The sequence below is a fragment of the Denticeps clupeoides genome, chromosome 9 (genome assembly GCF_900700375.1).
Source record: "Denticeps clupeoides chromosome 9, fDenClu1.1, whole genome shotgun sequence".
Taxonomy (NCBI): domain Eukaryota; kingdom Metazoa; phylum Chordata; class Actinopteri; order Clupeiformes; family Denticipitidae; genus Denticeps; species Denticeps clupeoides.
The window spans coordinates 8534729-8549907 of record NC_041715.1 but is presented as its reverse complement, the minus strand read 5'-3'; the positions used below and the strand labels follow the sequence as shown (position 1 = coordinate 8549907).

The 15179-nt window shown below is 42.7% G+C and overlaps 1 protein-coding gene across 2 annotated transcripts in view; it reads right to left on the bottom strand.

The window, feature by feature from the left end:
* The window catches only part of pde1a (phosphodiesterase 1A, calmodulin-dependent), a 34791-nt gene that overhangs the window by 3553 nt on the left and 16059 nt on the right, over positions 1-15179 (bottom strand). For both annotated transcript variants that reach the window (XM_028990809.1, XM_028990810.1), the window contains 6 exons: positions 7860-7973; positions 5210-5392; positions 2419-2485; positions 2155-2271; positions 853-993; positions 663-763 (listed from right to left, as the gene is read on the bottom strand). In XM_028990809.1, the coding sequence (XP_028846642.1) occupies positions 663-763; positions 853-993; positions 2155-2271; positions 2419-2485; positions 5210-5392; positions 7860-7973 (723 nt within the window). The remainder of the gene's footprint in view (positions 1-662; positions 764-852; positions 994-2154; positions 2272-2418; positions 2486-5209; positions 5393-7859; positions 7974-15179) is intronic.

The window sequence follows — 15179 nt, the reverse complement described above, 5'->3', positions numbered from 1 at the left end:
AAAGGAGTCCTTTCCTGCGGAGTCTACCGTTCTCGAGAGTCCACTGGCATTTACTAGACACGATCAGACAGAACGTCTCGCAGGGGACGTAAAACGAGTTAAACCGAGTTTCAGCAGGATCCCGGGGTCAGCCTAGGCATGGCCACGTACCGTTTCCGGATGAGATGAAATAATGCGATGATTAACTGAATCTCTTAATAAGATCCTTAATGACTGTCCAGAACAGGCCAGCTCCTGATTCGATAAGAGAACCGGTGAAATGACTGCGCGTGTGCCGGAGTTAAATGGTTACACTAGATTTATAAGTATATTTCTTCTTTCTTGTGTCCTTTATTTTCTTATTTTCTAAAGACTTTTAATTTTTTTTACCTGTATTCTGATGTGGGTAAGGGAATTATAATGACAATCCGGGTGTTTGTTTAATTGTTAAAATGTGTTAATGTTTCTGGTTAGGTCAAATATCTTTCTGGATTTTTGTTTGTTCAATTTATGGTTATTGTAAAAAGCTATGTGGGTTCTAAAACTTTGATTTATGTACATAATTTATGTACATATTAGGAATATTTTGCATGTGTGTTATTTTGTGACATATTTTTGTACAGTTATTACAGTGCTAATTATGGCCATTGACAAGTAGCCCCACGCGGCATGCTGGCACACACCTCGTCTGGATGTGGAAGTTGTTGGTCGTCCCCGTGTGTTCGAAGTCATGGATCGCGGCTGCAAACACCATGGCCAATATTTCCAGTTCTGTGAGCCAGTGCTGAAGAAAGAGAAATATTCTCTCATAAAACATTGTTTTTTGCATCCTTCACTGGAGCTCTCAGGCTCTCCGTCGGGGCGTCGCCTCACCATAACACCGGTGTGGAGCATCAGGTAGTGCGCCGTCTGCGTGACGTCGGCGGCGTGGATCAGGTTGTGGTAGGGGTTTTTGTGCTTGCTGTATCCCACCTCCAGAGCTTCAACAAAGGACACGAGCGAGGCCACCGGTATCTAAGGGGACAAAGAGAATGGGAGAATGACGCTGACTGACGACTCTGCCCTCACAAACCGGCAACTGAACAGACATTTACATTTACGGCATTTATCAGACGCCCTTATCCGGAGCGACTTACAATCAGTAGTTACAGGGACAGTCCCCCCCCTGGAGCAACTTAGGGTTAAGTGTCTTGCTCAGGGACACAATGGTAGTAAGTGGGATTTGAACCTGGGCCTTCTGGTTCATAGGCGAGTGTGTTACCCACTAGGCTACTACCACCCATGAGTTGGTGGTTAGCTAACCCACATCATACACATGAGTTCAGAATATAATATGAGTATAATGTTTTGAGAAACAGATGAGAATTTACTTTTAAGATAATGATGATAAGATATCATGGTGGTGCAGCAGGAAGTTGAGGGTTCAAATTCGGGTCCAGGACCCCAACATCCTTAACTAAGCAAGCAAACAAGGTGGTGACTGGTGAGTGTAAACTGGCCGTAGGTGTAAGCGTGCGAGTGAATAGTGTGTTCGTCCTGGAACAGGCTCTAGTGCAGTTCAGCCAGCAACTGAATTTGAGTGAGTAAAATAAACTTTCATCTTTTAGATACATTTATCGCCATTATATTAAGTAGCATAGACAAATGAATAAAAACTGCAAAAAAAAAAAAAAAAAAACTACAACTAAATAAACCACTCAAGACTCAAACCCCTGTTATTAAGTAAGTAATAAATACTAGCAGCAGTTAAATACAAAATAAAAACTCTTATACTCAGGCCAATGCGGTAACAGCACTAGTTTTGCCCACTTTCGGCGGGCTCTACTGTGAGCAGTAAGACTTGATCGAAGCTGACAGAGCATCTGTGGGAATGAAGAGAAGCAGATGGAAAATACAATATGCCTCATGTGTGCGTATTTATACTGCATAAATCTTTATTTGCACATCACTGGAGACACGCAGCCCTCCTGGCCTGCTAGCGGAGAGGGGGCTGGCCCGCGGCCGCCAGGCCGTAGTGCCGACCAGGTTCACGTCCGGACGCCACGGACGGCGAGGTCTGAGGCTTAATGACCGCGCGGCGGTGCCTCATTAACTCCTGGCCGGTAATGAGCGGTGGAACTGTGGGCTCGACCCGGCAGGCTGCTGTAATGAGAAGTGCAGTAACGAGAGCCGTACCCTGAACCGGCTGATCAGATCGTATCTGGTGAGTAGCTCGTACACCAGGAACTTCAGCGCGTGTTCGCCACTGGCCTCGTGGAGCGCGAAGACGTCGAATGTCCATTTGTCAACGTCCTGCAGAACAAAACACACCACTTTCAGACGTCAAAATTCCACCAAACTGTTCCATCATGAAAGGAAGGACCTCAACCACCTACAGTTTTGCAGTTATGACAGAAAATTATGACGTCCTTAGATACTGCATACGAAGAAAAAGAATACCTTCAGCGCTGCGCTCACGGTTGGGGGGTACGTCAAGCCTGCCATGTTCGACGTTCGTCTGTACATCCTAATTTAGCAAAAACAGCAAACAACAAGAATGGTGTGACGTGGTGCAGCATTCTCCTCGGGTACTCTAATTCTGACACCCTGACCCTGAGTAACTCCACTACAGGTTCACACGTTGGTCATATGGGAGACACGGGGTCTTTAAGTCGAAGGTCATTACCACCTAGAAATAATATAGCAATGAGCCGCTGGATCCGTGTCGTTTCATACACCAATAATTAGCACATTTTCCTAATGGTGATCTATACACTATACATCACTGCTAATGCTATGGAAGATCCTCATTACAATGGCACCTGCCAAAGGGTGGTATTTAACAGGCAGCAACTGAGCGAGTTGATGCACTGGAAGCAGAAGAAATGGGCAAGTGTTAGGACTGCAGAGATTATGACCAGGACCAAATTATGTTGGAAAGATGCTGGTTTATTCCGGGTATGCCGTGGCTTGTTGTCTGATCCCAGAACAGTTACTCTAGCTGTAGTCACTGCGTAAGAACATGCAGAACCGCAAAGTACCAGCGGGGTGATGGAAGGAGGTTTCCTGGTCTGAGAAATCTATTTTTTCTTTTAATCTTACAAAGTATCCACGTAATATGTTACCTAATCGTTATTGCTGACCATGTACACCCCTTCATTAGCCTTAAATGACCTGCTACTGACAGCTCAGTGCCTGATACCTTCTAATGGACCTACCCAAAATTAGGTGGATTTTTGCGTCGATTAGACTAAAATAAGATTGTTTATATAAGTTTATTTAAATTTACAGCAATTTTACAGCAAATTTACAGCGCCTGTATCCAGAGCGACTTACAATCAGTATTTACAGGGACAGTTCCCCCCCTGGAGCAACTTAGGATTAAGTATATACAGGGATTTAAGATTTTATATATCCTCCTTCTTAAGATAATATTCCAGGACATCTGAAAGGCGTTGAAAATTGACATATTAGGCAAAATAGCACGCTGATCGATAATTTTTGGTGAAAACGTCTTACGGAATAGATTAGCATGAAGCTAATAAAAGAAGAAACGGAATTTGCCGATGCCAGAACAAACCCCAAATTCTCGGTCTAAGACATGGATTGACTATGGATATCTATGTGGCTTGCACCGCTGTCACCAGGCCTTGTTTTTTACGATCGCTCGCACTCGACGTTCCATAATCACTCACAGAGCCCCTGAGGGGTTTTGGGGTGAGCATTCCTCACGCACGGGGGAGCACAATAACCCTCCGAGCCGCCCAAAACAAGCAAGCGGCGTGGCGATGTGGAATAAGAGCGATAAGACTGCATTTGGAATTTGGCAGCCGCTAACAAAAGCAAGGTGTGACATGCTGAGAGACCAGCCAATTCACTCTGGACTTTCAAGTGTCCACGTTCTTGTTGTGGGGGAGGGTTTCATCGGGCTAACTCGACTTTGTGGAATTGGATGGCGCTCCTCTCGGGTCTCAAGTGTTCTAGGCAGAATATGCTTTTAATCATAGGGAGTAAAAGTAAGGCAGCGCATAAACAGTGAAACTGCTTTCCTTCTTTTGATTCATTAAGTGTGGCTCTGGAGAAATATGGAGTCATGACAAACATTTTCAGCGCTGCATCTTTACAAGAGTCTGTAAAATCTTTCGAAACATCAAAATTGCAGGGTGCAATTTTTTTTGATCGAATTGTCTGTCAACAAAGTTGACTAAAAATAAAACTGTAAAGTTTGCTGTGATCTGCTGGTTTTTCTTCTGAGTCAGAAGCTTTACTGTAAAGCTACTCGGCGTCTTCTGGACCGTGCCAGCATCACCCGTGGTAGCTGGTGAAAGCGAAGTCATTGTCATTGTGAAACACTGCAGCACAGCACGCGGTGACACAACGAAATGTGTCCTCTGCTTTTAACCCATCACCCTTGGTGAGCAGTCGTGACAGGCGCCCGGGGAGCAGTGTGTGGGGACGGTGCTTTGGCCAGTGGCACCTCAGTGGCACCTTCTGGTTATGGGGCCGCTTCCTTAACCGCTAGGCCACCGCTGCCCTTAGCGGATGCTGTTTCCGATGGCCGCTCATAATGCTTGTACTTTTATTGAATTTTAACACCGACTTGCAGAGTGTTACCATGCTGTTTGTGTGTATTGAAGTATTTCACTTACTGCCTCTGCTGCCTTGTCTCTCGTCTTGTTGTGGTCTTGTGCTTAGATTCCCCTTCCGCGCCAATGTTAGCACCCGTTTTATGGAGCAAATGTCAGTGTAAGCCAATCAGAGAGGCAGAGAGGGGATGGAAACACACAACTTGTCGCCTGGTCTCCGGGGTCGTCGATTTCTGCCTCTGATTATTCTGTTAATGCCCTAGTTTGCTCTATGCTAGCCTTCGCGATGCAGTGGGGGCTTATAGGCAACAGGTGTCTGTGCCATTCTGCAACTGTTGCCATGGAAATGAGAGATACTGGCCTCGGCGTATCCATGGAGGAAGGCTGATTGCTGTGAAGCATTACTCAGACGTGAAAACTCGAGGCAGGCAGCAAAGTTATCATTTTGAGCAATAAATGTCAGTTTCGGGGGAAGAACTGCGGCGGCTAATGACCCTTCTGCGCTTTCTCTGTCTCGGTTATCTTGAATGTAATTTTGTTTTTGTGCCTCGCAAGTGTTGATGTGGCGGATAATTCAATTTAGGTTTTTTTTTTTTTTTTTGAGTGAGTGTTGCTGGCGGGAAAAAGGCTTAAAGAAAGCGAGTGTGTCATCGGTGGTGGGCTACCTCTCGACGAAGATGCCCGCCTGCACGGCGTGGACGATGCTGCGGAACCTCGGCTTCTCCTCTGGCCGCCGCCGCACCACACCCATCTTCCTGGTGAAGGTCGACGCCAGCCAGTCGCGGACCTCCAGGGGCACGGAGTCGGCCTGGATGTCGCTGAGCTCATCCTCAGTGTCCAGCAGCCTCCTGTGGGTCAGTTCACAACCAATACCCCCGAAACTCATTATGGAACAATCCTAGTCCTAAAGTTCTACAGTGACAAGGTCACAACCACTTACTATCAAGCGGGTTTGGGCCTGGCCAGTGTTTGGACTTCATTCAACAGCTCCACTTCTGCTAGATGAGGTGTTAAATTAAGGGCTTAGCTTGTCAGGTAACTCTAGAAAAAGGATCAAGTTCCCACTGTGGCAATTTAATTCTGGCACCATCCCCTACTTGAATCTGAGGAAAGTGTAGATAGGGGGCAGATGCTGCATATCAATGATGGTGAGAAATGGTGACGTTCTTCAAAATATTCTTCAAAAACTACTGATAATTTTATTAATTAAAATGATGTCATTCATCAAAATCTGCACAAAACAAATTGGACAGTATTAAATATTATACTAATAATATTAACAATAACATTTAGGAAGGCTTAAGACTGTCAAGATAGTATGAAATTGGAAGGTTAAGTGGCACAACAGTGGTTCCCAATCCTTTCCTTTATTTGGCGAGGTTTGACTGATCTGATCATCTAATCAGCAGATCAAGTGTTGAAGAAGGTGTGTTTCAACAAATTCAACAAGTAATGGACATGGAATGGCTGCCCAAAACTTCCATAATTAGCCTTCCTCTAATTTCTCCATTTTTGTTAAGGATTTGTTGTCTACAAACACACGGATCCCAGGGCAAGCTGTGCATAGTAAAAAGTAGCCGGCTGCTGCCCACGCAGAAAGATCATGGCTCACCCCACAACAGTCTCTCTGCAGCAGCAACAGCAGCACTGCTCGAAGCCGGGCTAAATGTAAGTGCAATTATGGGTGGACGGAGCACTCAGAGCTCCTCCATCTCCATTTGTTTAGCATCTAACAGCAGTGAGTCATCCTCCCATCGCACGATTAGGTGGCAAGGAGAAAAGTTCCATGCAAAACAGTTCTTGAAAGAATAAATATTGAAAACTGTGAACTTCACAGGAAAAAAAAAAAACTCTAGCGTCAGATGGATGCATTCCACTGAACGCTTCCTGTCCAAATGTACTAGAAAATGTTCAAAATGTGCATGTAGAAATGTAATCTGCTCCGACGCTGATAAACACCGGATTGTCTGATGCTTTCTTCCTTCAACAGATATGTCCTGCGGGAGCACTTGGCAGACGTGACTATTGCTCTAAGAAGAGGATTGTCTGTTTGAGAGTGACAGTCGCACTGTTAATTAAGAAAAAGTGTTAATGGGGGTGCTGGGGGGCGGGCAGGATGGATTGACAGGACTACTGGCGTGGTAGGGGAGAGATGCTGCAAATTATTATCAGATGCCACAGCAACACAACGTAGCGAACATCTGACACAATCTGTATCAACGCTAGAGCCCTGAGAGAAGCTGTCTGTGTGGAGTGAGACGGGGCCGACAGCCACTCAAACACCCTCCCACCCATCCACTAGACCCCCAATTCTCCTGAGTGAAGGAGATGAGTGCTCCTCAGGGCTGAACATTTATCCTATTTCAAAAATGTTTCTCCTCCTCTTTCCCTGTCCAAGGAGAAAACATGATGGAGAAAATTATTGAAGTATTGTTCATAACAGTGTATGAACAGTGGGGTCCAATTATAGATTAAGACCTGTGAGTAAACTGAAAGTTCTACGAATTTATGAAATATTTGTACTGCTAATAAACAAATAATTATTTAATTAAGTTTGAAATGGGACAGCTTCAGCCTGATATGTTCTTACCGCTGTATAGGACCACTGTACATTAGAAGAGTTATTAAATATCTAATAACTGAAAAAATATTGTAATCTTTAATATGTTAATATACTGTAATATTATTTAAAGAAAAATAGCTTTTCATAGAAAACTATACAGATATTGAAATCAGTCTTACAGTATTTTAATATACTGACATGAAAATGAAAACATAGTAATAATTGTTTCCTTTATTTTGCAATATATGATACTTATGACGGTTTAGAAATTATTATAAAATAATTATAATGCATTTTACCCAGAACATAATGCATTATGCATATCTTTATGAAAGTTATTAAAAAAGGTTTTATATATTTAGTCGCTAATGCTAATTAAGTTTATTTCTGAAGCTGACCATGCTGACTATGCTGTATAAAAGGTCAGATTTCTATGTAATATCACATCACCCCTATCTGAAAGTGATCATAAAAGGATAACATGGATCACAAATCAGATTTTGCACAATACTGTGACGTAAATGCATCTCACGTGCTGTCATTGAAGCAAAATTTTATTTTACGTTGCATAAATATTGCTATATGTCGAATTGTTTTAACTTAGACAGTTAGGTTGAGCTTTAATGCAGTCAATAATGAACAGTATAATGTTTCTATAGAAATGTTTCATTTGAACATTTTCATTTTTGAAATTGCTCAATCTGGACTGGGAGAGAGTTCGTGCTTTGCGGGTGTGTTGCAGGGAAACTCACCGTGTCTCGTCGATGTACACGGCTTCCAGGACCGAGGCGGCATACTCAATGTTTTTCCTCAAGTCCACAACGTTCACCTCGCCCTTATCCAGCTGCTTAACCAGGCACCTCAATCTGCAAAAACACAGACCCAGTTGGCTGTCTGGATGCACACCAACCCAATAAATCACCACTCGCTCACACTTACTGCATTAGCCAGTGTTCGCATGCTCATTTCCTCACATGCCTTCTTCCTCAGGAAGAAGGTTATTACGCATTTAACCTTTGCTGAACACAGAGCTTTATAAATGACATCACAAATGGCCAACGCTTCCCATGTTTCTGATCGTATTCATCCTTTTTGGACATACAACACCCATTCAACCCTTCTTAACATTTCTATTTACGCGCTTTTCCAGAGTGACTTACAACATGCAGTGATTGTAGGTAGGCCATGATGTCTACAGTTTACTGTCAAGAGCAGCCAGGTGAGTTCAAGACAATGAGCCTCATCATCAGTGTTGCCAGAGGTATAATAATGTACGATCAATAATTCCAAAAATCCCATTATATTATACACCGACTTGTCAAGTTTTCATATTTTGTCTTTGGCATTAACTACTGAATAAGAAAGTGTATCCCATGAATCTTTCTGGAATCTTTCAGAAAAAAAAAAAAAAACATTATATGCTGTTTATTTATTTCTTTTTTTGCCATATACATTTTTTTGGTAAAAGTACAAAACCTATGAGCTGCACAAATTAGCCTGTCATTTTACGATGGTAGTTTGAAAAACACATTCTGAAAACCATGGATTATGATGGATACTGGTTTTATTGGTTATGACTAAGAGAAATTACGCAAATGCATAGCAAATGCCAGCTTGATCTGGTGATGCTGATTATTTCAGCAGGGCTGCAGGACCATTGAATCACTGATGGCCATAATAGCCAAGAAATAATTAAAATCTTTTTGTCCCTACATTTCATAGAATTTCCAAAATGAACGTTACCTACAGCCAAAGGTTACAGATTTATAGATTTGGTAAAGACTTTAAACAATAAATAAAAAAGTTTGTGTCATTAGCCTTATGTTTTGCTTGTGGGGATTGTAAAATGCTGCGGGACAAGTTTATATTGGTTTTAAAAACTACTGAACTGAAAGATAAATGATTGTCCCCTGCCCTGCAGTGTGTTTGAGGAAGGCATGCTCGGCTCTGGTTTCTCTCCGTCTTAAAGCACGCCAATTTACAACGTACCGCACAAACACTCCTGCCAGGCCGAGCGGAGTCAGTAGTTATGGGGGGCCATAAAAATAATGTCTCCATTGGAATCCTTCTTAATCCAATCAAAAATCTTGTGTGTTAAATCACCAAAAAATATCCTCCATGCCCCCTGCCCCACAAAACGTGCTGCGTTTAATCGCTGTATTTTATCTGGGTTTCAGAAGGGATGCGTAGAATGTACAACGCAAACCCGCAAACCGTTTCCTGGTTTCCACTGAAGTCTAATGCCACCTTTCCTCCAGCAGTGTCCTTGGCAGCGTGATTCCATTTCTTCAAGGGCAACACAAACACGCTAGCCTTTCAGGGACAAACCTTTTATTTGAATTGCGAAAGTCTAAAACGTGAAGGCATGAAAGCATCGTTAGTGGGTGGAGCTGCGGCAGCGCCGCAAAGCAATGCAGCCAACCGGAAAGCATCCTTTACCAATTGGCACGGCCCGTCCGACCAACAAAGCGTAAAGAGACCCCTCCCTAACCGTTAATGTGGATCTCGTACAACATCCTTAAATATTTATCACACCGCTGGGTCGTCTTCATAATCAACGGGGAGAACACGGTGAACTGTGAGCCTCATCTCTCCTACATATACACAGTTCTCGGCAGCTCCGCGAGATGAAAATAATGAAATTAATAAATATACTCTGTCCTATCCTTTCTGCACCCATATCCATGCCCCACGCCACCAGCGTGCAGGATAACACGGATAACACGCACGCCCAAACACAAACTCTCGAAAGCACAGGAAGCGACTGACAACACTGCCAATTTAAGAATTCAGGGAATTTAAGGAACAATGATATTGCAAACTCATTATCAGAGCAGAGGAGTAAAACATGTGGAGATATGTACAGTACACCACCTTTCAAAAGTTTAGGGTCAAATAAATATAAATCCATTACAATAACATCAATTTGAGCAACTCAAAATGGCTGATGGTACATTGTCATAAATGTAAAGAAGAGTTTTGAGGTTCAATGGAGTGCTGTCACTTTAGAAGCTTAATTGACTATTTGGAAACCCTTTTGTAATGATGTTACTCATTTCAAACTTTTTAATTTTGTAATTATTTCTATTTTTCTCCTCCTAACACTTTTAGGGCTATTTATCTAGCAAGACACAGATGCGAGGATCTGCCAAGGGTCCGTAAGAGCACCCTGAGCCGCCGTTGTTAAGGGCAAGTTTAAAATGGCACTTTGAGTCAGACCAGGAAATTACTTTGGAATCTTTAAATAATATCGACCTTTGCATGAGTTATGAAAAATGGGGGGGGAGGAAAAAATTTTCCAACCATTAGCTAACATTTGACATGCAAGTCACTTCACTCCGCCACACTCCTCCCTTGAGTATTTTTTTTATTTATTTTTTGTGTGCCATCTGTCCGCTTAATTTTTCCTAAGATGACGCAAATGAAATTTTTCACCAGCGGTGGGTATACATTAACGACACGGGCACCGCGTTCCAAACAGCAGAGCCCCACAACGTGCCATGACTCAGGCCTGTTTACAAGCGGTGTCAATGCCGACCTAAATCCACCTATCAGGGCCTATTTTTACCTGGTGCCTGTTGGCACGGGGCGTGAAGGAGGGATGCCATTTGGGCAGTGGGGTGTGAGGGGAGAAAAGGTCAACGGATTGATAAAGGCCCTGGAAGTGCAAGTCAGAACTGGATGATTCGTTTTTTTTTTGTTTTTTTTTTGGTCCTCTGGATGCACTTATACCAGACCAGGCTGTATGTGGAGACCTGCAGCAGATTGCTGCCAAGACGACGGCGATGGTTATGTAGTGGTGCTGTTAGAATCTCTCTCGCTCTCTCCATCTCCCGTCACTCTCTAACCAGAATGGAGCGGACACACCAGCCCAAATGCCACAGCGGGTATCATTATCACTCGGGGTCTGTGAACTGCAGAAAGCACGGGTCTGCCAAGCGTGAAAAAGCACAGCAAATTATTCCTTATGGCCTCCTGACGGACATCATTTGCAGCAATGCAATAATTATGGCCATTAGGCCTACAGCCTCAGAAAAAAGCCCCAAAACATTGAATTTCACAGGTTAAAGGCCATATAGATTTATAGACGGATTTTCTATCATATTACTGTAAAATTGTTGCAACCAGTAAATTTTACTTGTTGACATTGAATTAAGAATTGCTGAAAGGGTGGCGGGTGTCTTCCTTACACAGAAAAATAGTAGATACCATTATGATACTTTTCTGCATTTCTTGCACAATTGGTTTATTTCTACTTTTTTTAACTTTTAGCATAAATCAAATGCACATTTAACTATGAGACAAAGGAAACTGATTTCATTTAAATTATTTAAAAAAACACAATAAACCTTATCACCATTATTTACAAATCAAAAGCTCCCATTAATTTGTCTTGGCAAAAAAGGGGGATCAGGCCAAGCTACACTAGCTAGCCTACAACATTTATCAAAAAGTCCATTAGGGCATTAAAACTCCAAAAGGATATTAGATCAATGACCAGAATTACAGCAGTTACCGTAAGATAATGTCTGAACCGCACATCACATTCCTGGACTGCAATCAAAATGAAAATATGGGATTTATTATGGGATCTAGCTGCATCCGGACTGGCTGAATTCGGCAGTGGCCCTCCGTTCTGACCTCTCCTCCGTGACCGCCCTCCTGGCACGCCCTTGTCCAACCACGCACGGTCTGCCAAATCGGTGCGGATTCCTCGGAAACGTTTGGCCGGTTTCAGTTAGAATGGATGTTAGGATTCGGGACAGAAGCAGTGCTGCAGGGTTAATAAACCACCATACGTTCACCCGGTCATGCATGTGCAGGGGGAGAGTGGACGCGAGCATTTTCCCATGAGCTCGCGGTGCCATTCCCTATGTAAACTTCCTCCTCAGAGGGGGCTGCTGCCGTCACTTGGACCCAGACAGATCCCTGGAGGGCACAGCTGTGGGGAGAGCAGCTGCCAACCTTTGAGAATTCCTTGCTAAGATGGCACCCAGAGGACTGCTCTGTGACCCGACAACAATCTCGGAAAAGACAGAGGAGCGCGTGATTCCTTCAGAGCGGGAATAGCAGTTCCTTTTAAGTATGAAAAACGGCCCCTTGGCAGCATTGGCAGCATTCTGTGTGCACGACTGGCTTCCCACACCACTTCCTTACACAAATAAATGCAGCAAATGCTGGCAGAGGAACATTTAAACTTGTTTTCAAGATGCTGTTTTTTGTCCCCTTTAATAATAAAATGCATCGCATGCAGCCAGATATTTATTACATGAAATTAGGGGGAAAACATAGTTGATTGGCTCCACTGATCATCTGAAACCCCCAAGTGGAACATTCATTGCCATTTGTTGTCCTAAAATTCCATGTCTAAGTGAGGATTGGAAGCAGAGATAGCACTGAGTTTTAAATATGAAAAACTGTCTTTTTGGGTATGGCCTTATTACCAAAATGCTAATCATTGTCCCCTTTAATACAAAAAAAGGTAACATCTGAAACCCCTAACAATGGTGACTTTGCAGATTGGATGCTGGGAAATTCATTGCCCTTCATTGTCCTAGTATTCAGTGGCCTTTAAAGAATCTAAGTCAGGATGGAACGTAGAGTTCCTCAGACCCGCTGGACCCGTGACTGAAACTGGAGATTATATGGCTCGGCTCCGGGGGCCAGGACAGAAGCTGCCGAGCCCTGATTAAACAAACAGCCCCTTCTCTCCTGCCACTGGCACATATGCTCTATTACTCCACTTGAGATCGAGTTGTTCATGTAGCACGTTGGTTTATTTCCACTCGTACACCAGGCTCTTGGGGTCCCACTTAAAGCCCTTCAGTCAGGGCCTTGAACCGCGTTGCTCTTGTGTCGGTTTAATCCTGTTTTTGGCTGAAGCCAGAAGGGTCGAATCCTTCATTAGAGCACCACTATCTATGTCTGACATCGCTTTCGTCATGCGACAGTCTGGGGCCGACTGTGTGTCTTTTCTGTAGTGTCTCCGTTCTGCCATCTCGCTGGGAACAGTGCTAAAAACATCATTACAGTCCTATAAAAGCGACAAAAGAATCCCGCCGCTTTGAGCACAATTACATCACTCTCCCGGTTTTCGGGATAAATTAAATAGAGTAGCTGCTCAGAGATTCTGCCAGGAGAGCAATGAAAGGCAATTAGACATTAATATTCCCAGGCAGCCAGCAGACATCCCAGACTCCTAACGCATCATCTTTAAAAGCCAGTCTGGGCAGCGCTATAAAGTGCTGACTGGGTGACTTGATGTAAAACACTGTATTGTACATCCACAAGCAGCGCAAAGTAAAGGGTCATGGACATCTCACCATCTTACCACAGCGTGTGTAAGGGATCTTTAATGTAAAAGCCTGATCTAGATCTTAAACTACCATGACAATGCAAGCTTCTCAGTTTCTCAAATACCCACGTATACTCGAGGAGTAGAACACAGTAATTACATGTATTAATTATTCCCTAGTTGCTTGCTATCATAATATCCATGGCATTCATTAAATTCATTTATATTATATTAAATAAATACATTCTATAACTCTAGATGCTAGCTTTCGGAAGGACCTAAGTTTTGCGGGCTAAATTTAAAACCAAATGTTTCATCTGTAGAGATCACTCTACAGTACAGGGCCAGGGGTGCATTATTGAAATATTACACTAGTACAAAAAACGTTACCCCCAAACCGTTTGCATGATAATTACATAATTGCAAAGTTACGTACTTTAATGTTCATGCACAGAATATATATATTTTTTAATTTATCCTATTATTTAAAGGTTCAATATTATTATAGTTTTTCTTTTTAAATATATATTTATACACCACATTGAAAAGGGGGACCTGTATCTAAATTTGAATAAACTTTATAAATATTTTAAAAACTGTGTGTAAGTAGAATATTCCACAGTCTGCTGAATGTCTGCTCATGTGCCTGTGTGTATAATGACACGTAATAAACCTGTCATCAAAGGGCATTGTGATAAAACATTACAAAACAGTATAAAAAGAAAAAGAAAATGCAGGAACAAATTCAGCAACAGCTACATGATGAATCGAGACTGCAGTTCTGCACAAGTTAAACGTCCTGTGACATTATTGCACTAATAATGCACACTGATGGGTTTTTTTGAGCTGCAGCTGAGCTGGAGAGTGCCATTTTTTAGAGTACATTTTATGTATGATGCTTCTTAATGAACGCTCCCAGTGTGGGCAGCAGTTCAGCACGGTCTTGAACATGTGTGAATATCGACTGTGACATCACCGTAGAGCTTAGTTGCATCTACATTTTCACGAGTTAGCAATGAAGTAAGAAATATTTTTTTTCTTTTACAATTATTAAAATTAACCACGATTTACATACACCAGCATGAATTAAATTACTGTGACACAATGGCTGTACTTATTTCAAATGCAAACTTTAGGCTCAATACACTCTACATTAAATCGTGTCATATGTTACACAATCATCTAAAACATGTATACAGGCTATTAAATGCAAAATTATGTAAACTGAATTATGAAATTCTTATTTTGACGTTTATGATTACTATTGCTAGACATTAATTTGCAGTACAGCTATCGGGTCACGGGGTTAAGAACCAACAAGGAACAGGCGGCATTCAGTACCGAGGAACAAGTCCCCAGCCACAGTCTTGTTATTCACCGCAGTGCAGTTCACACACACACACACACACACACACACACACACACACACACACACACACACACACACACACACACACACAGCTGTCTTTAGTAGATGGGGGATATTTAACTGTGGGCCAGATTCTCCCCTGACAGCTGTTTCGACTTAGTTCATGGCAGCAGACACCAGACAGATCTTCTAATTGCAGCGGTTGTACTATAGATTTTGAAGGGCAGTTCGGGGACCTTTGGGGGACATCATGTGCGCAGACCACAGCACCGACGTGGGGAACAATTGTGGGTTAATGGAAGGCAGGCCGCTATTGGTCTAAAGTCCCTTAGCTGCACTTGACTACATTACCACTTCCTAGGAGATTTTAAACAATATTCCGTTTCCATTTTTTTAAATAAGTTTCAA